Source organism: Opisthocomus hoazin, chromosome 9 (genome assembly GCF_030867145.1).
Source record: "Opisthocomus hoazin isolate bOpiHoa1 chromosome 9, bOpiHoa1.hap1, whole genome shotgun sequence".
NCBI lineage: Eukaryota > Metazoa > Chordata > Aves > Opisthocomiformes > Opisthocomidae > Opisthocomus > Opisthocomus hoazin.
The window spans coordinates 34,414,370-34,442,147 of NC_134422.1; the positions used below are offsets into that span (position 1 = coordinate 34,414,370).

General features: G+C 40.9%; 1 protein-coding gene across 1 annotated transcript in view; it reads right to left on the minus strand.

Annotated features, from left to right (window-relative positions):
- Window positions 1-12,203: 12,203 nt before the first annotated feature.
- Window positions 12,204-27,778, minus strand: part of BARD1 (BRCA1 associated RING domain 1) — a 47,119-nt gene continuing 31,544 nt past the window's right edge. The window contains exons 7-11 of the mRNA XM_075431064.1: window positions 27,198-27,306; window positions 25,522-25,657; window positions 24,413-24,505; window positions 14,495-14,592; window positions 12,204-13,795 (exon numbers count right to left, since the gene is read on the minus strand). Of these exons, the coding sequence (XP_075287179.1) occupies window positions 13,466-13,795; window positions 14,495-14,592; window positions 24,413-24,505; window positions 25,522-25,657; window positions 27,198-27,306 (766 nt within the window). The 3' untranslated portion in view covers window positions 12,204-13,465. The remainder of the gene's footprint in view (window positions 13,796-14,494; window positions 14,593-24,412; window positions 24,506-25,521; window positions 25,658-27,197; window positions 27,307-27,778) is intronic.

Sequence of the window (27,778 nt, forward strand, 5' to 3'; positions counted from 1 at the left end):
AATCAAGCGAACTGCAGTTACCGGAGGGCAACAGAGCTTTTCTGAAAACTTGACTTGAGAGGTCAGCTCAGCGACAGTCTTGGCAGCAAATGGAAAGCAAAGTCTGGAGATGGGGACTGCTCTTTGGTCTCAGTGGTTGAGGAGTGGAAGAGCCCCGAGATGGACTCCTCATGGCCTCGGGCTGCGGGAAGTGCCACCAAGGCCTCAGGCAGGTGGGACACAGGTGTCCCTCAGCCATTCATACATCCACATGCTCTCTTTCCCCTGGCTTGTGAAGAAGCAGGTTGAACATTCAGGTCAAACATGCATTTTACGAGTTTGTATACAAAACCCATTCATTATAATTGAAACAATACAGACTCTAAGGGCTTAGCACTTCCAAAAAACCAAGTTTGTGGTGTTTTCAAGATTGACATCCTGAACTGAGATGGAGAAAACCAAAGGACCCAAAGTAGTTTGTTGTGATTTAGTCAAGGGCTTTGGCATAGACAGGGCTGGACTCGGTGTCTCAGGATCCTGTCCTTGACATCTGCCACCAGGACGAGCCACCAGGATGAGAGAAGATGCATGACGATAATGGATAAGACTAAAAACAGCAAAGGAGAGCTGCTTTGAGTGGAACAGGCTACCTCTGTCTTCCCATCAGACAAACCCTTCGACAGACCCTCCCAAGGCACAAATCACTGTATGTGTGCCATCTTTCTAAATGAAATATTGCTACAATAACAGATCTCAAGTGTCCCCTAAGGCACGCTGTTCGATATTTATAATCACTTCATAAACACATGAGAAATGGCACAGTACAGCCCTACATAATCTATGTGCAATGATCCTTGGTGACAAAGTGTAAGTGACCAAATCCCTTTCCAGGTCTAATGATATTTTGCTCTAGTAAGCCAGTGATATATCTCATATGGAAAAAATAAAGCACTCATGCATAAAATTAATACAGTAAGCTCTGAAGTCATAAAGCTTTCAGTCTGTGATATATTAGATGGGAAAATGACTAGGCTATAATTCAAGTTCTCCAGGTGCCTTATTCCCGATAGGTTGTAGGGTCACTTAGGCATTGCATGATCAAACTGGGCCATTTCAGAAGTGTATCAATTATTAACAAACCAGTTAGGAAGCCTATTAAAGTCATGTGTCTAAGAAGCCCCGCAAGGACACAGGTAGCAGCTTCTCCTTATAGAGGTCAAATGTTCCTATTCTTTCCAAACCTGCATGAGAAAACTTACAGCAAATTGTTTCCATCCATTTCGCTCTGCGTACTCCTTCTAGGAGAGCTCATGATTCAACCAAAGGCATTTGGACACCTACTGAAGTAGCTGGGACCTCTTTCTAAGCAGATTTCCCTGCTATTTAATAGCACAGATACAATTCCCGTGTAGGCCTCCAATATAACTGGGAACACTTCGCTAGAAATCCACGAAAGTCATGACATCAATGAGCACAAGCAGTCTATGCCATGAACTGCTTCCAGAAACAACACCTTGTTTTTCACTCCTGTGAGCCTCCTCTACATTTCACGCACACCAGCCACAGTTGTCTGTGAGGGGCTGCACCACATCTATCTTTTAGAGCTTTCCTATCCCCCCCACAAAATAGCAAGTCAAGTTTGTCTAAGTAGCGTTATTTAGGAGCCTCTGTATCTTGGAGCTTTCCTGTCTTCTCAAAACAGCAAGGATCTACTTTAGTTTAATTACAATCACTCTAGTAAGTGGAAATTTTACATTTACGGGTATCAGGGACCATGGCTGGACCACAACTGAGCTTGTGTGTTGTTGCAGACTCATCCATTACATGTTGCGTAGCCCACTGGGAGCTCTTGCAGTGTCCTGGTCTTCTGCACCAGGTGCCAGAGCAAATTTCTTCAGCTACCTGCAAGAAGTGAGGAACCATCCAGAAAGCAGGAGCAGGGGTGGAGGAGCAACCAGCAGCATCACGAGTCTGCAGCATGAGGGAGGGCTATGAAAATGCATTGCCAGTACAAAGCCTGTTCCACACAGCACCTTGCTGGGGCCCTACGGAAAGCAGGGCGTACAGTTGCCAATATGAAACATCTTCATAAAGATATACTCAGTAGTGTCAAATACTGAAATTACCTCTCTGCACATGTGTTGCATACCTTTTCATTGCTGAGTGTAGTAACCCGGGATTGAGAAATCCAAACCAAAAACAATTTTTCAAGGCCCTTCTATAAGAAAATGCGGACATTGCTTGCTGAGACTGTGGGTGCGGCAGGGATCCCACACAAGAACATACTGTAGACTCAATCCCTTGTTTCGGCTAGAAAAATAATTATCCTTTGCATGTGAAATGATCAAAGCACTTAAAAAAAAATTCCAACTCCAGCTCCTCAATCAGGAACGCTGCCAAGCTATCGAATCAATAGGTTGTTAGATACTTGAAGTATGGGAATATGTGAAAGCTATCAAATGATTTCTTTGTTAATAAACTGCTACAGTAATTACCACTAGAATAGAAATGGAAAGATATGGATCAGAAATGGAAATCTGTTAATGGTTTCTCATTAAGTGAAATTAAAGCACGCGGGATTTTTTTTCTTTCCTTTTGGCCTTGATTCTGCAACATTTTGATCTCACATACCCAGAGCTGCTCATACACCCAGCTTTGCAGACCCCCGTTTCACCTGAATATCTTGAAGTCAGTAAGCCTCCAGCAGTGGAGAGCTTACCTGGAGAACAGTCAGTTAAATAAAGTCAGGGGCATGGGGATGTTGCACCTTGCAGAACTGAGCCCTGTACACCGTGGTAGACCATCCTGCAACGGTCATCACAGAGGTGTCCACACTGGGGCTTAAATAAGACCAGTGCGGATTTTCTTTGTGGACCACAGATTTTAATGCCAGACACAAATGCTCAGTCTGAACAACAGCATGGTACCAGGAAATGACAGTGACAAGGTTCAGGAATCAAGAGCTGCTGGCTCATAGAGCAGCGTTAGCTCTGCCAGGGATGGAAAATGGGATACCATGAAGTATGAAGAACCAGGTTAGACCTTGAGGAAACTGGAGACCTGAGAGTTGAGTCCTGGTTTGGTGTGGGAAGACTGAGGATGATGGTGTGGTTCTCCAGTAAGGTCTCACTGGGTGGCTCCAAAGGTGAGGGAGGTTCAGCCCACACTGACTGCATGCTAAACCCAAAGACAGCCAGCACGAGAGTATCATGACCCAAATTCTTCACTTTCAAAGGTCTCTGGTGTTAAAACATAAGGTTTCAGTTACAGAACACAGCAAGTTCTGCAAATCATAAAGACCTCAGGAGGCAAAACAAATAGCCCACCCTCACTACCCCTCCCGCTCGCCACTTGCGGCCATTAGTGTAATAGATTTTTTTCAGTCAAAAAGCTTGACCTTGTCGAAAGTGCAGGTCAGAGAATGCAATGAGATACACTTAGGATTCAGCTTCACTCCCATTAGCAGGAGAGAAATTGTCATGCTGGCCTTACAGGGAGAAGGGAGAAAACCATTTGCTGCAGGTTGAGGAACAGCCTAGTTGTTAAAGCTAGCTCAGCTGCCCACACGACAGCCTGAACTACCCCGACATCTTTCCTCCTTAGCTTGCCCATAGCTGAGAGAGCACGTGGGTGAAAGCACAGCTTTCCTCATGATGCAGAAGATGCAGAGCAAGTAGTCCACCTGACGAAAAGAGCAGGTCTCAAAAACCCCAGCTACTTTTATGAGGAAAAGAAAGGTTGTAGAGGCTGGAACGCACCTGGAAGGTATCATTCAACATCTGCAAATCTCACTTTACCCGCAGTGCTTAGACAGTACAGTATTAATAACCCCACAGCTTTGCACGTACAGAATTTCAAGTGTTTCCAAACCCTTTCCAGACCTAATCTATTTACTGAAATTGGTTGTCTTCTACTAGCACACAAAGAAGTGGGGGGGGGGGGGGAAGAGGACTAATGGACGTACATTAACCTTTTGGTACTAGATTTCCCGATACTAGCTACTAATGCAAAATCCATTAGAAGGAAATGTCTGGGAACCATGGTGTGTAAATGTTATAATGCAGTGGATGTCTGTAAAAACCTGAAGTGGGCATGGCAGGGACAGAAATCCATGCAAAGTTAGTTGCAAGTGCAAGACAATTAAAGAAAGCTCTCTGATTTGCTTTGGGCAGAGAAACCCTGCAAAAACAGGGCCTGGAGAAGTGAAGATTTGGAAACTGAGCTTTGCAGCTGCCCCTTTTGCAGGAGAATTTTGTTGCTCACCCCAAGGGCAGAGCTTTGAAGCACCCGCATAAACCTCTTTCATTGCCACACACGACGCTTTTTCTTGAGTCTTTCTCTTCCTTTACTTGCCTGCCTACGCAAGCATTGCCAGCGTGCTGGTGGGGGCTGCGGTAAGGGAGATGAAATGGCTTTACCTGCTCTGACACGGCCTTGCACCATGGGTGCCTGGCTGACGGGCAATGCAACGCCCCTCCGTAGGGAAATGAGCTCCTTCCGAAGTTCATGTGCTGGCCTGGGCAGCACCAAAACAATGATGTCCATACTCTGGGTGCCTGAGCTCCTCCCTGTCATGTGCAAAGTAACCCCTCATTGCTTGCAGAAACACCACAAGAAGGTGTTTTTCCTAGTGAAACGCAGGCATCCTTCTGTGGGGCATCACCCCAGAAATAGCTGCCTGGAGAAAGCAATTGTCCAGTCCTCCAAGCAGGTACAAAATGATCTTTTTTTTTAAAATAATCTTTTTGAAAATGAAGGAAATACCAGCAGCAGCCTGGGCACAGTGTGAAGCAGGAACGGAAGAAATGAGACTCACATGCCTTCATTTGAGTATTTCTTCACTTGCTGGGTGCTCTGCTTCGAAACTGTAACATTTAAGTGCTTTGCTTTCAGGGATGTGAAGAGAAGGAGAAAGAATGAGACCAGGAGAACTGAATATTATCATTTAATATGCAAAGACAGTTTCAATAGTTACCTTAATGTGCTCTAATTAGGTGAGAGAATATGCAACACATCCCAAGGGCTGATTATAGCCTCTCTCCCTGCTGCACTCACGCGTATTTCGCTACCATGATCAAATATTTTTAAATGTACGAAGATTTATCACCTGTAGGGCACAGAAGAAAATTGTGATTTAGCCTCTTTGGCAGTCACAGCTAACAGCCATCTTCCTAAAACAGAAGTAGTCATGCTCCAGTAGAACTTACTGAGCCAGCCAGAAACCACCAGTGCCAGTCTGGGACTCCCTGCAGCTGCCAGGACAGGAGCTTGGACCTGGACAAAAACCCTCTCTGGGTTCTGGAGCTCCCAGTTACTTTTTCACCTCACAGCTCCCCATGAAACCTCTTCACACCTCTGGTTGTCACCTCTGTCCTTTCCTCCAGCCCACTGTGAAGTCCTAAGCGTAGGCACGACTGGGCACACACCACCACCTCGAAGGCAGCTCGCACCTCGAACGGGATCAGAATGAGATTCTTTATACCTTTGCAGAATCCTGGGGCAAACAGCACAGCACCTGGGGTGAGCGTGAGCTAAGCAGGGTTGTCTTCCACCTAGTGCCACCTTCTGCTATCTTCAGAGCTGCTTACTTAAACACGGAGCCTGTTCGCTTCCTGCCTCACCAGGGTGCACATTTTTTTGTCTTTGTAAGATTACAGCATGCTGTTTGCAGGGGGAAGGTGACTGAGGACTTTGCACCTGTGTGTGTTTGTGAAGACTTTTCTCTCCTTTTCTGCTCACGCTCTGTCACTTCTTTGCTCATGCCTATAGCGCAAGTGCATCTCCTATGGTGCCATCCAGAGACTGGTCCAGAGCTGGTACTACCTTGCGTGGCCTTCAGAAGGAACTCTGCTTACTTCTGACTTGTGGATTTTATAGACCTTGCCCTTTGAATGGTGTGTGTCACAACCACGGCATCTTAATGCAGGAGCTGCTGCATGCATTCACTTACTCTTTTGTGCGTGAATTTGGAGGCTTCAATTTCAAAGCCTAGAGCTCCATTTTGCATTCACAACCCGTCTTTGGAGTCCAAATCCAGTTCAGAGGACCTGACTGCAAGAGCTCAAAACCAAGTGAAAATGTACAGCTCCCTCCACACCTGGTCCCTGCTGAGAGCCGACTGCAGCAGAGCTCACTGTGCCTGCCCCTTCGGCACCCAGATACTGTGAGGACCTACCTGCTTCCCTGCATGCTAATAAGGCTTTGTGCTGAAACGCATGGGCCCTGTAAGAAGAAAATAGAAGCAAGGTTATGGGATTTTCCTTGGATTTGAAAAAGGTAGGTGGAATGCAACACCAACAAATGAAATCCCATCCCCTTTTCTCCCTCCACTTTCTCTGCCTGTTGATGAAAGCATCCTCAGTGTCTGCAGAGACTGGTAAAAGCTTGCCTTGCTGGTGGGACCAGTTGCGTGCTACGCTAGCCCGGGGTGCAGGGTAGGCGAAGTGCCTCCACCCAGCTCCTTGGGCAAGTCTGGTGTCCTGTGACGTGTGGTAGAGCAAGTCCACAGCTCGCAAAACCTGAGCTAGCTAGGGACACCCTGCTTCTGAGCCACAGACGTAGGCTGCTGCACAGACCACAGGAACTTCAAATTCGGTGTAAGCAGTTTCTCTATCTCTCATTATTGAGTCAAGGTCCATTTCATCAAGCAGTTTTTCTAAAAACACGAGCCAATAGTCCATGCAAACTTCTTGAAAGAGTCCATAAAAAGACATCACTGGAAAAAACCAAATGTTTATTCCAGGCTGTTCCCGGGTGCTTTTACAACGCGTTGTTCAACAGGTACACAGCAAGCAAAGAACCAGCGACCAGAAAACCCGCACTGTGAGTGGATTGAGCTGGGGAGAACATCTGCCTCCAATTTTTCAGTTAAACAAAATTGTGAATTTTAATTTAATGAAAACCTTCTGCCTACAACCAGAAATAAAATCGTTCAAGCTTGGCTGAGTTTAAAATCAGAACCTGGCACCTCTTCAGAAGCATGTTGGACAGCTTAGGGTAGAAACATCTTCCCAGTTTGACACACACAGCTGCTGGGACTCCACTGCTGAGAGCAGGAATGAAGGATTGCATCGGACTCAGGCTGCAGAAGCACAGCACGTGGAGGTCAGGGGCAATATTTACATTAACAGCAATATTGTTTGTGCAGGGGCTTTAAAAACTATGCACGCCACTAAGTGTAGCTGCTTTGAATCCAGGCTGCATCAGCCATGCAGCTGCCCCTGACTTTACACAGTCAACCTGAAGGCAGGTGGAGGAGCTCAGCCCGGAGTGCAGCCTGGCATTACCTTGCTGCACAGCATAAAATAAATACAGGGGAAGAACAAGATCCAGCACTGCAGACTTATTGAATTAAACATTATTGCGGCTAACGCAATCAATACAGCATTGATGGCCTTATGCATATTAATATTTAATTCAATTAAAAGGCTCCAAATTTGTTTGGCTTTTTTTTTTAATGTCCCTTCAGATATTTCATTCTGCAGAAAAAAAGTTAAATTTTGCTAGGGACTGTGAAATCCAGCTGGACCCAAACTATGGCTGATCTGGGTTTCCCCTGGCACCAGCTGTTCAAAGCTGACCCTTCCAGCAGAGCAGGAGAGAACCATTTCCCTGGTCAGGCTGCCAGTAGCACCCAGTATGAACCCTGCAGAGAGACCGGGACACCCTCAGGGGAATGTGGAGTGTGTGAGTGTGTGGGGCAATCAGAAAACCTCACTTCAGAGGCCTTCATGTCGCAGTTGAGCCCCACCTGATTGCTGCCAGAAGAGGCAGCCTCACACCTGCTCCCCCCAACAAACACATTTTTGACTCTTCTGAGACTTAGTAGTTTGCTAAGCTAACCCAGTCCCACACTAGCTGAAGAAATAAGTAAATTTTTATCAGTTCAGCAAGCTGGCAAGACAGTCAGCTTAGCTATTGCTTCACGCCCCATTTTTTAACCCCATTCTCACTGTGTATCTGTTTAGCTTATGGGCTTGTGAAGGTAAGCACCGCTCGTTCTTGTGCCCTTCTCATCGTGGTGCAGCGCTGCTCTTCAGCACGCTCACTGGAACCGAACAGAAATAAGCCCCAAAGTAAACTCCGACCTGAGAAGGGGCTGCTGCTCTTTACAGCTGTGCCATCTGGGAAGAAACCTCTCTGCTTCTTAAACATGCTTGGATGTCCGGGGTACAGATACCGCGATGCGGCTAACCAGCACCGCACGGCTCGCTCCTCCCAGCCACGGTGCACGCCGCTTCCAACGACCACCGGAGCAAGGCACCGCAACCCCGGCTGCATAACACATCCGCAGGTAGCAGCCATCCTGGTGCCTGTCACTGCCTCAGCGGCCCCGCTCGATGAATGACACCCGTGTCTGAAACATGCAGCGGGAGCCGACGGCTCTCTGGTACTTCATCAGACCAGCCCTCCTGCCAGGAATTAAATTGCAGCACAGATAATGGATCTTCTCTGGGGGGGTGTGGTGTGGATGTTTGTGTTGAAAATTGGGAACCTTCCTCCCCTTCCCCTGTCTGATTATATACAAAATGTTCTTCTACTTGTAAGGGCAATTTAACACTAGTTAAACTACTGTTAATTTAAATCAAACAAGTCTGAACAGACAGAACATGCTGCACTGCTATTAAAAACAGCTGAATCTTCATTTGTTCCATCCGAGACGCCACTGTCCATTTCCTAGGCAATACTATCTGGCTGTCCAAAGACCTCTTTCTTTAGTTTTTAAATTGATATTGAAGCCTACTTTGTTGGCTTTTGCAACACAGTGTAGTCTGCATTGCTACCAGAGAGAAAGATTCAAATCTTTCCATCAAACTGCTTTTTCTTGCAAAGTATGGGAGAGGCAGAAAAAGGACATGGGGGCCAAACTGATTAACACCAATCAATCTGACATCAAATTCATCCCATTTCCAACAGCAGAAATAGGTGACCCTCCAGCACCAAAGTAGAAAAGAAAAAAGAAAAGCTTTGCTCTTCCATGTTTCATAGACCTGTCCCCAACAAGATCCCAAGATGCCGCTGCCCAGATTTTGTTGGCAGTTCAGCCAATCCACAAGACGGGCCAGAACAGACGCTCCTGCCCAGCAGCTCTGTTGGCACTGTGGCGCTGGCAGCTGCAAACTGATTTTTCCCCTTCCCTCTACCACCCTAACTGTAAAGCTAGCCCACATGAATAGGAAGCAGCACAGAAAGCACAGGCAGGGGGACCAGATGATACCTACATTTACACATTTTCCCCAAATAATACACATCAATGTGTAGTTTTAGAACAGGCTGTGGCTTCCACACAGACATCTTTGTCCTGAGTAGAATATTTGCAAGGGTTTCATTAGCCAAAGTGCTGATCTGCTGGAAGACTGCAGAATAGAACAACTACTCCAGATTAAGTCTGATCTTGAATGAAGACACTGGACCTAAACAAGGAATACAACCAGCTTCAATTCCCTACCTAGAATTATTCCTTTCCTTGAATTATTTCTCTTCAATTGCTCTTGCTCCTTCTGTGAGCCTTGCCCAGGCTGATCATGGATAACTTTGTGATGGATCCTGCACAGCCGGTCAGGTCCAACCTCAGCTCAGACACTTGCCATAGAGAAGAGAGGGGCTTTTAGCTTAAGCCTAACAAAGGCTGTGTAGAAGCCAGCTGGGGGAGGTCTTTGTCATTAGAGAGTTGCCAGACTTTGGACCCTCTCATACTTGTTATTCATTAGGAAGAGGACTGCGTGATGATGGACCCCAAGCACCTCCCAGACACGCCGATTCTAACTTCAGAGCAAAAGCAGCTACCACTGTTTGGTGTTACTCCTTTGCCTGCTGTTCCGCTGAAAACACTTGCAGAAACAGCGCAACGTCTAGCTCTGCTGCATTGCTCTGGTAAGGCCTTCTTACAGGCCGCTTGCTTCTACCTCAGAAAAGTCACTTCTCAGTATCTCAAACAACAAATGAACCCTCAGTGTTTAGCAACAGAGAACAGATTTTATTTTATAGCTGGAGGAACAAACCCCAAAGAGAACTATTTTCCCAGCATCCCCACTACAATTAGCCTTCCTCCAACTTGCCCACCAGGTACTCTTATCTTAAGAAAATGAATCTCTTCCTCTCAAAAATGTATATTATTTTAATTACTTCAGATTGAGGAAGAGATGTTTTAGGGATAAGAAAAGCCTGTGAGATCTTTAAATACAACCAATCAAATAGACGTAGAAGCAGCCAAAAGTATGAATTATTCTACAGCTGTGTTTCCTGGGATCTACCCAGGACACTGATACAAGGAAGCAATCTCTGTACTCTCAAGTGTCTTTCACTTCAAATACACACACACACAAAGCAAACCCAAAAAGCCCATACAAAACAACAAGAGAAAAGCGAACAAAAAAACCAGCCAGGCTTCATATATTCTCCCAGCCAGGCTTCATATATTCTCCCCTAGACCACAAGCCACAGCCATTCAAAATGTACGGTATTTTTTTTTTAAATATTTGCTTCTGTTAACTATTAGTGATGTTAAACTGATATCCGTGAACTCCAGACATTGCTACTGGAGGTGCTGTCAGGTGTCCCTGATGAACTAATTCATAATGAGATCAACAGATAAATTTCAAGGGAAGCTGCCTGAAAATCATTAGCCTTTCTGAGACTCACAGCCTTTTTGAGGTATAAATACAGCAATAATAAAACCAGCTATAACCCAGAATGCAAGTCTTGGATTGTTACCTCTTCAAATGCCCCAGTCATCAACGCACATTAAGTATATGCCCTTTAGCAACAGAATACTAATATAAATCTGTGTTATAGGTGAGGTTCTTTACTAACCTTTAATAGATTTTCTGTTGACTCATCTACTCCCACCTTCAGACTATGCCAAAACATACAAGACCCAAAAAGGGCGAGGGCTGTCAGTACCGCAAGCCTGCTCACATTGCATAAAATCCCTCTTCTGTTTTGAGCCTGCCTCCAACCAGCTTCCTTTAATGCACCCTTGTTCTTGCACTAGAAGAGACAGTGAGAAACAATCCCTACACACCCTTTACAACATGCCTCATGATTTCACAACCTTGCTTTCAGGAGCCAAAATCCATCCAATGGATTAAGGGACTTGATTTATCCTTCCTACAAGACTTTTTTCAGACATGTTTTATCAAGCGCCATCCCTCTGCTTCTAATGATTAGCAAGAGCAAGTTAAGTAAGGTCTGTGTCACTGACCTCTAGCTTTTGTGTACTTACCTATTGCTTCAGTAGTGTTCAACACCTGCTGCAATTCTGGCGTCAAAGTCTACTTACAAGAGTTCTGTGATGCTCTTTGTAAATGCATAGGTCTACATAAGCTGATCACACTCAGACTCTGAATTCCTGAAGAGACCTGAAGCAGATGGGCCAGAGTTAGTTGAGTGCACTTCAATGAGAACGGTAAGTAAGGACCACTCCTCAGTATGATATGGAAGGATTCTTAGTGTGATTTGATAGTAACTCCGCTTGAAAACATGACTTGATTCAAAGGATTAAGACCTTAGGAAAAGTTCAGCGTGGCTTAAAAAAAAAAAAAAAAGAAGGATTGATGGCAATTTTTTAACAAGAGTTTCTTTTCAGCTGCCAAGGAACAATGGCTCTTAAAATCTGTAAATCTGCTGCCTCTACATTAGGACATAGAACAGGATTGCAGATGGGCCAGATTTCTTCCTGGTACATAGCAGAAAAGCCCCATTCTTAAGAATTCTGCGGAGGTGGAGATTCACTGCTACTTGTGCAAAGAATATCGCATTAGGTATATTGATGTGCTATGAAATGCCAAGTTAAAATGCACTACAATTGTTAAAATACATGACCAAGGCCACACAGTATTGACTCAGTACCTTATTTGCTGCCAGTTTTTACCTGCACAAAGACCCAAAACACACTCATCCCATGGGTCGTTCCATTTACTGATGAGCCTTGCGTTTTTGCTCGCTCACAGACATGCAAGTAATTGAGACCTGCATTTAGTGAGGAGAATTGATTCAGTCTAGCATGATAGATCAAGATACTCCAGCTACTAAAGTCTAGTAGATGCTATTGAGAACTATACCTGTTCTACATGAAGTGTACAGTTCTAAGAGTTCTGCAGAGCATGCTGAAAATTGGCACCGGATCTCCAATGGCCATGGTGACAGAAAACAACTGTCTCTTACACTGAAGAGCTGCTCTCGCAGATGGATATGCTATCTTCACAGCTGTATCAACTTCACAGAAAAGTACTTACATTTCCATTTACCTGTTGAGTTTACATAGACCATGTACTTATCCCGCAGCTAAGCTCATACAATAAGATACTCAAACTTACTTGCACCAGAAGTTTTGTTATTACAAGCAATACAAAAGCAAACAAGAAACTTAGTTTTATCACACACACCATCATTCTCATTTTATAGTATTACAAGATACTATTGTTGAAGTTATGAATTGACAAACTAAGGCAACACAAAAGATGCAACGCATTACATAAGAGCATAGAGTGAGGAAGTAAGATTCTGACAATAACATGATCGATTATGAGCAGTGAATTAAAAATCTATTGTAACAAATACGAAAGAATCAAATACTCCAATGTAGCCAGCTAAGTTTAAGTACAATTGTGCAAAGTGAGGCTTAATTCTTTTGTAATCATTGAATTTTTTCATTAAAGTAACCATGATAGCAACCATCCATACTTACAGAAATATTTATTTTATTAATTTAATACGGATCCTGACACTCAGAAACCTTCAAAAAATAGAATCGAATTCAAGTTGCACATTTACAAGTGCAAAAGAGGACAGAAGTGAATAAAGCATTGCTCTTGCTACAAATAAGGAATTTTAGACCAAGATTTTTAAAGACTGTGTTTTCAAATTTGTCTGCTTTCAAATGAATTCAGGCCATTAGCTCTACTCTAATTTCTACAAGGCTTATCTCATGCCAAGAATTTCCTGCAAAATTCAGTTATAAGAAGTTATAAGAAACATCATGTCATCTGACAGAAGAGATCTCTATACAGGCAAATGACTATGTTCAAATGCATAGTCTTTTTTTTAAAAAGTACAAATTGTGGCCTGGCCGGGAAATCTTGACATATATCGTAGATCCCTGTGAATGGATGTTACACAGAAAAGAAATGGGGTCACGGTCTATCACCTAGGGAGGACTGGTTTAAATCAAGAATGCAAAAGGCTTCCTTTTGCAAAATCTTGTTTACAAGATGTCAGTGATTACTACACTCAAGTTAAATGCAAAGATAAAGCACACTAAAAAAGCCAATCCACATTTTTCAATGCAGTATATTTCTCTCTCCTCCATTGTAAGTTCATTTATTCAAGCATATCAGTGATCTTAGTAACTCATTTAAATGGTCAAAGCTCTCCTGTATTCCTAAGTGCAAAACATAAATCATAGCATCAGACCAGTGTTCACCACAGTGTTTGACCTACTCAAGATTCACCACATTTTAAAACCTTGCTCAGGAGACACTGATATTCATTTTACAGGCAGGAGCTGAAATGACATCACACAGTCCATAAGCCAGCTGGAAGGGGCCATCCAGACTTTGCCCTGACGAATTTTCTCCGGCTTGAATTTAGAAGATGCGTCATAGATTACATACTGAGTGCAAAATCTCTGGTCAGAAGTAGGTTCTGCATGGTAAGCCACCGTGTTGATTGTCTGCGTCACATCACTGTCTGGTTTTGGCTGCCTAACCAGAATTTGTCCTCCTGCTGCTTTGACCAACTCCATAAGATCACTCTTCTGGTGACATTTGAAAGATCCCAAAAAATAGAAGTAGCATCCATCAAACAACTTAGGCAACTAAGCGGAAGAAAAAAAAAGTATAAATACAGTACTTCACAACAGAGCACACAGGAAAAAATTGGAAAGGAACAATCAGTGCCTACAAAAAAAAAAAATATACAATTTAAGGTAACCAACGCTGGAAGCTAGAACAGTAACTTAGCATGAAGGTCCTCAGTACAAGTATGCAATGAAGCAAAGCTTGCTTGAATGGTAAATTCTTGCTTATGTTTAAATATTTTCCAGCACAACAGGGTTTAAGTATGAGCTAGGAATATTTACAGTTACTGTTACAATACATTTAATGAACTTCTTCAGTGTGATGCAGAAAGTAACCAGAAATTAACCCAGTTAAATATAAAAGTGGCCCTACACAGAAACAAGAAGTAATAAAAACATTTTTCTATCTACTTTCAGATTTCCACTAGTGTCTAAAGTGGAGCAAAGAAGGCCAAAGCAGCGTCACTTCCTGCCCCATACAGATTCTTCCACGAATGTAACAGAGCATTCCCTCTGACAAGGTTACATCAACATATCCACTAATAGAGAAAAATGACAGCTTTATGGGTGTTCACTGTTCTTTCCATCACCTTGCATATAATCAAATTTCTGTACAAGACCACACTGAAATTTTAAATCTACTGCACATGTGGCAAAGGGCAAAAATGCATGAACCAAAGGTCATTAAGATAATCTGTCTCAAGCAATAAAACCCACCAGCTGTTCTCTGTTGAGCCGGCCTCTTTGTGGGCCACCTTGGATTTCATACTTCTCTTCTTGTTCTCGTACTGTGGTTCGTAAACAGGCTTGTACCCCTACAAAAACCACAGTAAAGAAGGCAAAGATTAAAGATCCCATGTTTTAGCAGAGGCTTGCATGTCATTTTAGGGACTAAAGAGTTGCACTAAAACAAAAGTATTACCCACAATGCAAAACATAGCATCAAGCTTATGTGCCTTAGCAATTTGCTTTTAAACTTGAAAAAATTTACAATAGCTCTTGAAGATTTAAGTTAGATGGAGAGAAGCAATATCACACTAGAATCAGTGCTGTAAACACTAGCAATTATTAGCTTTTCCTCTTACCCACTAAAGGTCAACCACTTAATGTCAAATGTCAAATTGCTGATCATTTGGAAGCTTAAAGCCAGCATGTAGAACCAACTCTGCAGTTATGAAACGGAAGCAATTGTCTGATAAAGAGCAATTATAAAGCAAGCACAGAGCTGTTTCCAAACGCTATCGCCTCAAATAACAAATCAGATGGGATTTCAAGGTCTTCAAGATCAGCACAAACTGGAGATTTATGCATGGTTTGAACAGTGGCATTCATTTTTGTTAGCACTGCTGCATAATGAGATTGTCTTTTAGAGTCAACATGGTTTTACCTTGTTCTAAGGCTACTTATTTTTTCCAATACAGAATGCTCTGATGCTAATGTATCACTAAGATCAGTTAAACATCCTACCTGACCTCACTTTGGAAACAGAAATTGCTGTGGTCACCCATTCACACATGGAATATTTTGCCTCCACTTATATTGCACTCATTAATAAAAATTACCCAAGAAAGAAACTTTGCAAAGCTGATTTTGAAAACTGTTCCATGAGGATTTACAACGCTGCCAAGATTGTAACGTTTAAAGTAGTACCTCATTCCTTGCATTGTTTCTTATTCAGGCAACTTATTTCCACTGTGCAAATATGAAATCCACAATGTCTAAAAAAAAACACCTGAACAAATTCAGAAGTAAAATGTGGAGGAGTTGATCCTAAAAAGGAAAACAGCCCAGGACTATGAAGAGAAGTATCACTGACAAAGGTAGCTGGATAACATGGCAATAAGTAGCCAATACACAGGAATCTCTAGTCCAGAGGAAATTTGAAAGCCAACTGTTAGTAATTTACCATCAGTTCATACAAACTATATACAAATATAGAATTCATATTTTAGTTACTGTAAGTCCTCCAATGTACTCAAATCAAAAAAGATAAAACCTATACAGAAAACCACAACTGGCTGAATAAATACTGTGGCAATACAGATCTCCATCCATGTACAAGTATGGGGTTCCTTATCTGCACTTGTTCATTCCTTCAGGAAAAATTAACATGAACTTGTACAAAACCAGAAGGGCAATCTAGTTGTGTATTTTCCAGAAAAGCAACCTACATATTCATTATTGGTAACAACAATGAATACTGATAACTTATTTTCAAAGTACTCGTAACTCAGAAAAAAAACCTAAAAGTTATTTCAACATTTTTTTTTATCATCACAACTCCACAAGACTTCCTGTGTCAACGTACCTCTAACTTACATGGCTATTCTTTCCTTCCAAGAAAATACAGATGTTAACGGGTGCCACTTCCAGTAAAGGAAAAACCATCTCATCTAGTCTTAAGAACAGGACCATCCATTCATTAAGTGCACATTTTATTTCAAGCTACCATCAAAGGCTCAATTTCAAGGACTTTCTCTACAGTGCTGAGGTTTTTATATGAGTACATCACAAATTGAGCATCCAGTGCCAGCATCAGTAAATGAAGCAAATTTGACAAGAAAGTAATAAGAGACTGAAGGAATACAAAAGAATACGATGTCTTTTTGCACTGTTACTTCCCTAAAAAAAAAAAATAAAATTAAGTCACGAAAATGACTAATGTTAGTGGAATGTCTATTTTAGCAGAAAATGCGAAATAGGTTATGTCTGTTTTGCATATGTCTGTCTGTCCATTTTACACTGCCAAGTCCTCTGAGGAATCTGTATGCCTCAAAGTTCCTTGTCACACGTAACGACAATCCTCCCTGAGAGCAAGAAGAGAGACTCGTCTACATGCGTCCTGTTTTCATTGCATCTGTAAGAACCACAAGATAAATATGTTTCCTTGAAAAACTGGAAATATACAAACAGACCATTCGTCTGCATGATCGGCATTCTCATTAATTTTAACTTTTCTCAACCAGCTAAAATCAGAACAGATCTGCATCTTAACAGATTTGTGGCACAAAAACTACGTATTCTAGACAGGATAAAAAGCCCTGAACATAAGTTCTCAGTGCCCAGGTGTTTCTCTTTACCATCAATATGTTAAGAGGCAACACTACTTGGCCTACGCACACACAACTGTGGGGCAGGTTATGTTTTCTGGTGATGGAAAAATAGTACAGTCTCAATTCTCGAACATATTTTTCATACAAGATGTAAAAGCAGAACTTGCTCTGACTCATGGGTCTTGTCATACTTGATAGATAAGAACAAGTGCTTTTTGGAACCATTGTGCTCAGGGACATTTCAGGCAGTCTCATGTAACGCTGTCTATATGCAGGTAGCAAATAAGGAAAGAAAGTCACTGGAATCCTCAAGCTCATAAGGGGTGGGGTGCTTCAGGCTTCACCACGCTTCACTATACTTCATGGCAATCTTACAATCAACAGCACAACTAATCCTTTGTAAGAGTATCACTTGGAAAGAGACAAGACAACACAGACAGGGCAACAGCAAAAGGAGAGCCTTAAGCACAAAGAAATGAGGTAAACGGCATGTCACGTGTCATCAGAATCATGATCTAGCTATATATTCAGAAAACCGATGCAGTTAGCAACTGATGTTTGCAGAAGGTGCTTACAGCCCTAAGGTGAACAGTCAAGGAACATCTATCCACAGGGAATGGTTTCCTAAATAGACACAGGAAACTAAAATAAGTGAGAGAGATCAGTATGTCCTTTAACTGCAGACTTTATTCAGACTGATTTCTTCTCAAGTTGTTCATTTCTCTTCAGCAACTCCTGCATACTAGTAAGAGATAACTGTATTAAAGAATTAAATGATTCACGCACCATAACAAAAAATGAAATAATCAAAACAATAAAGGACAATATCCCACTGTTCCCATGTTTGAGAGATAAAGACAGAGGGCTCAAGTTGTGCTTCTACCTAATTCATTATGCATTTGTCTAAACAGAAGGTACTTAATACCCCCTCTTCTCCTGCCCCCCCCCCCAATTCTATATCACTAATTTTGTATTATCATTTTCAGATGCAGTAACTCCAACGGGATCCAATATTCTAAGTGGGCTTCTCATATACAGCATAATCAGCTTTGGTTGTGTTACAGTGTCATTTGGAAGAACCAGGCACGTACAAGCTTTATCACTCTTCTAAGGGATGGTACAATCACTGCAAGATGACCTTGTGCTAAAAAACCTCAGTTTCACCCTAAAGAGTAGGGATACAAACAGAAGATTAGAGCATGCTGTAGGCCCTTCCTTCCAACTTTTTTTTTTTAACAGCTAGAGATTTTATTTTCTGTGACAACTGAGTGCGAAGCTGAGTTCACTCAGTAAAGTCCAGGCCTTTTACTTGAGTAGGCATTATTAATTTTAAAGCTGCTAATGTGTATAAGTGGCTGGATAACATGACAATTCCCTTTTAATTGTCTCTCCATCAGACTGACTGTCATCCTGGTTAAGAGGACATATAAAAGGAAATAAAATTCCATACTGTACTCAAAGGTATATCACTACTTTTATAGGGACATTTCCACAAACTCTGTTGACCTTACAGCACTGCCATTTAAGTCAGAGGTAGAGTGCCCTTTGACTTCAAACAGGAGCCATGTTAAATTGATTCCCAGAACTCCTGAGATTATAGATTCTTTGTTCAATACCCTATTGAAAAGCCACCAGTGAAAGCTTGATGCCAAGACACTGGTCAAATGAATGGACTTAAAAAAAGAATTGCTATTATCCTAATTAAAAAGTGATTAGGACACCATCAATAGTACGCCACCTCCCTTCTGAAATTGAGATGGACTTCTTAAGTACTTGGGCAAAAAAGATTTCAGAACAGGACTGACATCTGGGAAGGACAAGGACATCCTTAAGCTCTCTGAAAATGGAGGGGAAAGTAAACTTACTTTTGAGAGGACACCTGTAATTTTAGGAGAGGGTAGAGACCAGGGTTATGCTTTTTTCCTTCCCACATACACAGTCTTCACATTCTTTACAGGCAAACCTGACTAAAATACTGGCATGTTCTATTATAAAATAAAACCACTCAACTTACTCAGGATCTCAACCAATCTTGATTTATTCCCTGTTTCTATTGCCAATAAGAGCTGTGGACCTTCTAGGTTTGAGGTTGATCAAGCTTATTCATTTAACATGTTCTCGTCCCTAAACAGAAGAGGGTGATTATTACAACTACCTTGTAATAGCCCTCTACTTTAATCACAGTAGTTGGATCAGTTACCCACAGAAGGGTAAGACTTGTACCAAGGCAAGTGGCATTTTTCCAGTTCACATGGACCAAAACAGCTGTTTTGTAATGCCCAGTTCAAGTGTGCAAGCACTCATTAATAAAGCTTGCCTGACAGAAGGCCACACTGGGGGCAAGATCACATGTGCAGAAGGATCATGCAAGGTTCTTCCCTAGAAATACAGAACATTGTAAATTTTCTTAAATAGCCAATTTCACACTTGCAATTTGTAGATATAAACAAGATAATTTGCACCAAATTCTAGTAAAAAACAAGCCTGCATTAAGGTGCCTAGAATATATTGCAGAAAAAGGTTTTAGTTTAATACAACCGCATTGTAGCTTGGTGCCACATTTGGCAGGGAGAATACTGCTCATTTTTTTTCCCTCATTAGCAAGATCAGTAAAGCATCATTGCTTACACTGATCCTTATTACTTCACCAAACAGCTGCCCCTACCTTCTCACCTTCCAGTATATAAGGAGCAAGCAGGTTAAAAGAGTGCCCACGCTAATAGTATCGTTAATTGACCTTTGATACATCTGTAGCTACTGGTACTGGAAATAAAGAACCATTATTCGCAAAACTTAAAATCAGAGCCCTGTAATCGTTATTCATGTAAGTCTTATTGGTTTATAATGAAACTAACTGCATCAGCAAAAACAATTTAAACAGGATGAAGTACAAAAAGAACTGGTTGCCAAGAGCAAGTTGTAATCACCCACAGATACCCAGGGGTAGCTCTCAATAACTCAGTTAGCCTTAGTGGAGTTTTGTTGGATTTGCATTAATAAAGCAAAGAGCAGGGGTTAGTCCCAAAAATCTCTTAGAACAGCTAAAAGTAATTTAGAAATACACAATAGCAACAAAGATGATAAAATACTACACATCCAAGATCCAGTAGAGATTACAAGTGAAACTTCCTCAGCCCACTCTGCACTGGGTTTTAAGACTTACATGCAGATTGAGTACAGCTTGATGAGATTATTTTCCTAGAAAAGGAAGAAATCAGGACCAAGAGAAAGCCTTAGGGGAATCTGGCACGGCTAGCTTCAATTTGCTTTCATCAACAGCATTACTGGTCTGTGCTACAGCACAGAAAAGAATTTTTATGTCGTCTCTTATTTGCTTACATAGTAACTTCAGAATCAGAGATTTTTCATAGGGTGAGGTGGAGATCTCATTTGGTGAAACAAGAGCAGTCCATTTTTCCAACACATGGAAATGCCACAAGATGGTGCAGAGACTAAAATGACTCTGCTTAAGAATGGGAGTTAACAAGTTAATCCAAGTGCTATTTATTAGACATGATGGAGCAGATGCTTAGGAAGTCCTTAAACATCAATTCCGAGAAGCTAGAAACATGTGAAAAATATGAAAATCATTACTTCACTTAAAACATCCCAAGTGTCTTATCTTCTTTAAGAAACCACTATTTGCCACAGCTGTCTTCTAGACTGATCCAGTGACTGGAGGTAGCCACTCCTAAGGTGCAGAGGTCAGGTTAAATTCCATTGGAAGCACTCATCCTCACTCTGGATCATGTCACATGCTTTTAAATTAATAAGGCAATATTCCCCATCCTTTACATTAAGGAAGCCAACTGTAAGGAAATGTTTTATTCAAATCAAAAATTAATTAGAAAAAAGGACTCTCTAAACATGAAAAACTGGAACATCTGAATGATACAGAACAGAAACAGTAGTGGAAACATGGTTTCCTTTTCCTCTAGACCTAATTTCAAACCAGTGCACTTCCCAGTCCTGCAGGCAAAGGCAACACCACGTTGAAGACATCCCAACCCCATTTTCTCCTCTGCAAACCCCATCAGCTTCAGTCTGAACTTGTGCCACTTTGCAGAAAACCCGTTTCCCTCCTCCTTTCCAGAAGGTTTAGACACTGTGGGAGTGCAGAAGTTTCAACCCTGTCGATGTGAAACATTCCCCTCTGCTGTATATCCAATACAACAAGAACATGCATATGCTCACTGGAGATTTCTACCACCTCCCACAGAGCTGCGAATCCTTTTGCAGAAGGTGGCAGTTGAAGTAAGTCTCCAACTGCAAAACAAATGTGAAACTCCAGGGATCAAAAGTTTTGAGCTGTTTTAAGAAGGGAGGGCTTTTCTGAGTATCAGCCTGTTATCTGAAAGATGTTTATGCATGGAAGACAGACAGTCCAGCCCGAGCAGCAGTCAGCTCAAACAGCTTTGCACTTCTCTTGTCTAATAGCCTAAACAAGGACGGGCATATTGCTCCAAGGAATTCAGAAAGATGTTTTTGCCTTGAAATGTCAGTCATGCAATCCCCTAGCTCTTCCAGTCAACTCCCAGTTCTTCTGAGTCCTTACAGGAAAAGCAGGGTTTTTTTGCATTCTTTTAAATGATCAGAGCTGAATCATTGCTGCTGCTCCAGGTAAGCAAAACAAATGAAGGAATAAGCAACCAGATGCTTAGAATTCTACCAGATACTTTGCTGCAAAGACTGACACAAGCTTGTTTCAATGCATATCGTTACTGAGATCCCTTTTTCATTCCCTGCTTTAACAGATGACAATCAGTTTAAGAAAAAACAAGCTGAAAAGCTCTTAAAGACTTCTGCTGGTTTTAATTACACTATTCTATGCTCTACAAAAAAGCACAGAGGAAATACAGTGATACTTGAATCTTTGTCTCAGCCTACTTGCAGAAGGATAACGACATGCTACTTTGTGCCCTATTACCATCCCAGAAATAATGAAGGCAATAAAATAATGAAACCAATGAAAGATATGGCCAAGGGCAAGGAGCACAGTGACAACACTGTCTCAATTGAATTCCATGCTGCTTTGAAAGTGGATATATTGCTGACAGTGTATTATATATGGAAAATACGGAACTGCAACTGGTAAGGTGAAATTTTTCTTCTATGAAGATGTAATACTGCACAGTGATGACATCCTGTCATCCTCACCTTCCACCTGAAGACAAAAGGGAACTCCAAAACTGAAGATACATATTTCAATCTTGGCTCTCTAATACTTAGAGGCCTTATATTTAGCTCAAACTCTGCTGGAAAATTCCACATTACCTCTCTACTAATACTAAGGGATGCTATATCCATGTGTACAGACACACGTAAACAGAAGCAGCGTAGAATTATAAAAGTGGAAGAATTGCTTTTTATTACAGAAACACAGCCTGAAAGCTTGCAATAATGGAAGAGTTAACATAAAAAATACACTTTTAAATGAAATACTGTTTTTTGCAAGAATGCAGTGTTTTTCAAAAAGTGTTGTAATTATATGTAGGCTATAAACATATAACTTTAGAAGTAACAGTCAAATGCAGCTTACCTTGTAGTAAAAAAAAAAACAAAAAAACCAACAAAACACTCACTACGCACAGTCAGCATTTCATTAAGTGTTACCGAGCTTTGTTTTTTCAAATATTTCAGTGAAGTCTGTGAACATGAATTTACTTTAAGTGAATGGTTTACAACACTGCACTATAAGCAGCTCCTTCAATTTGTTTGCAGTGGCTTTGACAGAAGTAAGCCAGAATATGCACACACTTTTGGAAGTTTATTTGCACCACATTTAAGGAAACTTATACAAATACAAGTTCAAAAGTCACGATAAAGAGAGAAATTATGAAAAAGAAAAGCAAAGACCTCTTTTTCCTAGACAAATGTTCCATCAGCAGGAGTCCCATTATTTGTTATAACAATCTTTAACTTGTAATGACTCTGAAGAAGACTAATAACAGACTGGTGGGAACAGATGGAGCAGTGCTGTTAATTACAGGCACTTAGCTGCATCAGACCCCATGAGTTATTACTAACATTTCCCACTAGGGAGGAGAATCACTCGCTTTTAAGTAGTATGTTGCTTACTAAGCTGGGAGCATTAGCAGTCAGGATTGTACTAATCAGTACTAACAACATAAAACTCAAATGCAAACAAAAAATATGAAAATTTCCCTGAATAACCCCCACACTATTTTATTTTCGTTTTCTTTCACAATCACTTCTAAATATAAAAGTTCTTCCACAAAGTCTGGAGATTATTAAATCTATCCGCTTGCTTAAGCGTAAATAGTATTTCTGCATGTTATATATTCAGCGAGAAGCTACTCGTATTTGTCAGAATTGCAGCTCAAAGACAACACAATGTTTTCCCTTTGCAAACACTTACAAGGCCATGAACAGAAGCCACTGGACGTGTTGCAGAAAGCCTTTGAGGGGATGCTAATTCAACAGACCCTTTAAAAAAAGCATGGAACAAATCCATGGAAGCCAAATGAACACTCTGAAAAAGAGTCCAATGTTCAAAGAGTCTCATGACGTGCATTATTTGAAAAACTAGTAGACACCTTTTGAAGCTTTAAGCAGTGCCTTCATAAACATTAGTGACTGGAAAACTCAGACCATTAAAGAATCCTTATATTCCAATGTTTAGTCACACAGTAGAAAACTGGAATGAAATTTGCCTGTGAGTTTTCCACTGATAATTAACTTATTTGTAATGTACTTCTTAGCTAAAAGGACTTAGCCATAAAGGTCAGAGGGAATAAGATGGCTTCTACAACTACAGTGAAAGCAGATACTAAGAAATACATTAGAAAGAATGAATGAAAAGCAGATTATGGGGTGTGAGGCCACATAACAGCTGCATGGCAAACCACGCACTGTATGAAAACTACTTGCATACTAAGGGGACACTATGCAAGTCATCTTGGAGGTTACTAATTTAGTTGAAGAGCACTCCAGTCTGCAGGGCTCACGTGTACAGAAACAGGTATCGAAAGTTACATATACATTTGACCTACCTGAGCCTGTGATTGCGTAGAACCTGGCAACTTTTTCAACAAACAGAGAACTTTTCATTGAAAGTACAAACAGGGGTTACGATCAGTTGCCAGCATAACTTTGGTTAGAAGTTATAACTTTCAACAGATTTCAACTTACATGTAAAAACGGCAACACCTTACATTCCTACAGGCCTTAGTCACATACCCCAAGCAAGCAAAAGCTTCCTATCAATTTCAATGGATGCTCCTTAAAAGAAATCTAAGAATTTAACATATTCTTTCCTCCTCTCCCAGTATATCTTCCATAGTTTTCCAAATCACTCATAATGTAGCAATGAACAAATTCACTCCTCACTGATACTTAGGGTATGACCTACCCAATACATCTAATAATGAAATGCATACATTTGCCAAGGAAGAAGTAGTTGTATTTAATTAAATCTCGTCATTCAGGAGATCAAAAAACCAAACCCTCATCCTTTACATTAATCTAGTGTTGATACTAGGGCAATTGTTGAAAATTTTCTCTGATATCCTATTTACCATGTTTAAATAGCCCAAAAGAATCCTATGAATTTAACACTTACATTCAAACTTGAGGACCCAACATCCAGTCAGAACTGCCATCATACATTTGACAGTACTAGGCATCGGAACATCAGGGATAACAAGATGAGTTACTAGGAGAAAGATTACATCAGTAAAAGCACATAAAAATTAGAAACATGCCTGGCTTAAAAGCAATCAATCACCATTTAAAGAATAAACAGACTACAGTAATTTATCAACCACTCTTTCCAGCACAAGTATGTGATTTTTGAGACTTAGATACAAGTCAGTAGGAGTGCTATCAGAAATTTCGTGCGTTTCAACACAAACTTGCCGTGAAAAAGGGAAGTCACATTTTTATAGTTCTAAGCTAACATTTAAATCTTCAGAGGTGGCTCCAGTTTATAGGATAGTATTTTTTTCAATCCTTTTAAAGTTATGTTTAACTCTGACAGGAATCTTGCTATACGATTTCACTGCTTTAACACAAAACTAACAGAACTCAACTCACAGTTCTGGAGGAGTAATCAAGGTGTGAAAGATGGTAGAGGAAAATTACCTTAGCATTTCTTTCACAAGCAGGAGAAGCAGCCCTCCAAAGAAAAACTAATAGGAGGCATTAAGACAATGTTACCCCACTCAAAAGGGAACAAAAAAATAAAAAACCCCAAGCCCCATAATTTGCCTCCATCATCTTAATGAAGAACAAAATTTGAAGGAAGGTAGAATGCGAGAAAAAATTTGTCAACTTTTAGTCAGTCACATGCTCTTTCTAAAGGCACCATCTGCCTCAGACTCGCTTCTGGAAGATAAAAACCTTACAAGATGTCTCTATAAGCAGAGACCTTGAAGTTGGTAAAAGAAGTGTAAAGAGAAGAGGTCTTATGGATTTTAAATAACATACAATATACTGTCAAACTGTGGCTCCCCCAGAAGTCTCCTGCCTCAGTTACCAGGCAGGCTTTATATGCGTTTACATGCAACAAGACACCATCGTTCTACTACTGCTATAATTCAGGCATTTCAGAAACTGCACTTATTAGGAATAAAAAAACACCACCATTGTTGCAGCTAGCATCTTAAAGGATAAAGTGTGGAACTGTAATTACTTATATTTGGACAGAGACACTTCAACAAGACTACACACCTCTGCTGTTAAATTCAGTACACCTTCGAGCCTTCAGAACTGTTGCTAGTTTGTTCAGCAGTTTCTGCTGCTCCGAACTAAGACTGCTCCCCAGTATACCAAGAGGTCCATCTCTTTGCTGGCTGGGGCTCAGTGCCTGCATAAATAGAAAGTCCTACAATAAGCTGAATGTTTGGGAAAGTAAAGAAAGCAACTAACTTGTTTGACAGCTTTATTTAACAAAGAGTAAGCATTCTGAAAAACAATTCATGACAAGCTTACTGGACAGGGTCCATAAACAAATCTCTATATAACAAACCAATTCTAGAGGAAAAAAGCTTGACACTAGACGTACTTCATTTATCTCATTTACCAAAACAGCTTGTGTATCAGTTTTTAATCCCTTGCTTTTTAAAATTTTTTTAAAGACACTGGTGTGCACACATTTAGCTGGTTGAACACTGTGTAAACAGCCTTGCTGACTGCAGCACTGAAGAAGAAAAAAATTTTCCCAATCAAATAGTAAAGCTTCCTACTTTTAGTATTACCAACAGACACGCTACCAATATGTTGAGTAACCTACATAATTAATACTTGCATTTCCTTTTACTAAAAAGTCCCTAACACATTGCCCTATACGTAATGAATGCTTAAGTTTTTTAATGAGGATACTACTAAAGTAAAGTAAGAGGAACTGTTTGCTCCAGTTTTATGCTGACAAGATGTGATGCTTCAGCTCCTGGGTCTTTGCAAGTACTCCAAGGTTCCATAGTACAGACATACCTCTGAGATCCAGTTACCCTAAAACCTTGGACTTTGGATCCAGTCATCCGTATGAGCTGGTAATCATCCACTGGCACACACTCATCCCAAAGCAAATGCAAATACTGAGTGTTTTGTTTGTGACAGAAAAGCTGCATCTTACATTTGCTGCAGGTGGGAGGAACAGTCATACCCTTGCTGATTTAGCTCCAACAGTTTACTTTTGGCCAACGTGTATGTTATTACCTCAATGAGTAGGAATCATAACAGGCTGTACACCCTGGAGTACACTAGGACTGCCTGTATCAGCCAGGTCAGTTTAATCATCACGCATTAGGAAGCGCCAAGCATTTCATAATGCAGTAATTTGTTAAGTCTGAATAACCTGATTTTCGTCACAAGTCCTGAGAAGTCTTCGGCAAAAAGAGGGGAAAAACAGAAACAAAAACCCCAAAACAATCTTCCAAAAGCTATTTTCAACTGCTGAGCTGATATCTTTACTGCTGGATAAAGGACAATACTGGAACAGCCTTTTAAAGGCACACAAAAAGCACCTGGAGCAAGGACTGCTGCTGCTTTCAGCCAGTTTGGCAACTAGAACAAATTTAAATATGCAGAAAAACAACAACAATAGCAAAGTTCAATCAATGATAATTCAAGAATAACACAGTGTTCATTATCCTATAATAAAGCCACATTACAAGAAACATCCTTTGTCTTCCAACATAAAGCTGTAACACAGAATATCTTACTTGTGAGCGTCCCACACACATTCTACAAATATTGTCCAAGTTAGTTTCCTAGCCTATTTTAAATTTCCCTGTAAAGGCAGGTGATGTACTGTACTTAGGTCCAAGCCTTCAATACTTACAGGATGAACTTACGGTTTTTTAAAAAGCAAAACAAAAGGAAAAAAAACACCCACACACACTTACCTCAGAGGGTTGGCTAAATGAAAATGATTCATTCTTCACTGGTAACATTAGCACAGACTTCATCTTTTCACTTTCCGCATAGTCCACAGGCCGCAGACCAAATATATTACTGGCAAAACAAGCACAGATGGGTTTAAGTAAATAAAATGTGACTTGATTCTTAACTAACTGGGCACATTAGCTGGGTAGCTTTCCCTCCCACTTTCTTATTAATATGTAATTTCAACTAAAAACCACAAAGCTTCAAGTAAGAATTGCATCCAAGACAGATGGATACCAAATTACAAGCTGCTGCATTCAGCTGAGGAGTAAGGGATGTTCAGAGCAGTATGTTCAGTTAAATAAACCACAGTCCTTGTTAAACTGTTTCAAGATGCACTTCGATATCATTCACAAGTCCCAGAAATTTCAGCTTTAATCTTTCATTGCAGTCATATAACCAAGAAAATGTATTTTTGGCTTACACATTTGCCACAAAAACATATCGGATGATTCTACATACTGTGTTAAACACTGGAGCTTGGTGCAGTTATGCTTTTATGTGAGAAGCTATCTGCTTCCTACTTGGGAACTGTGACTCC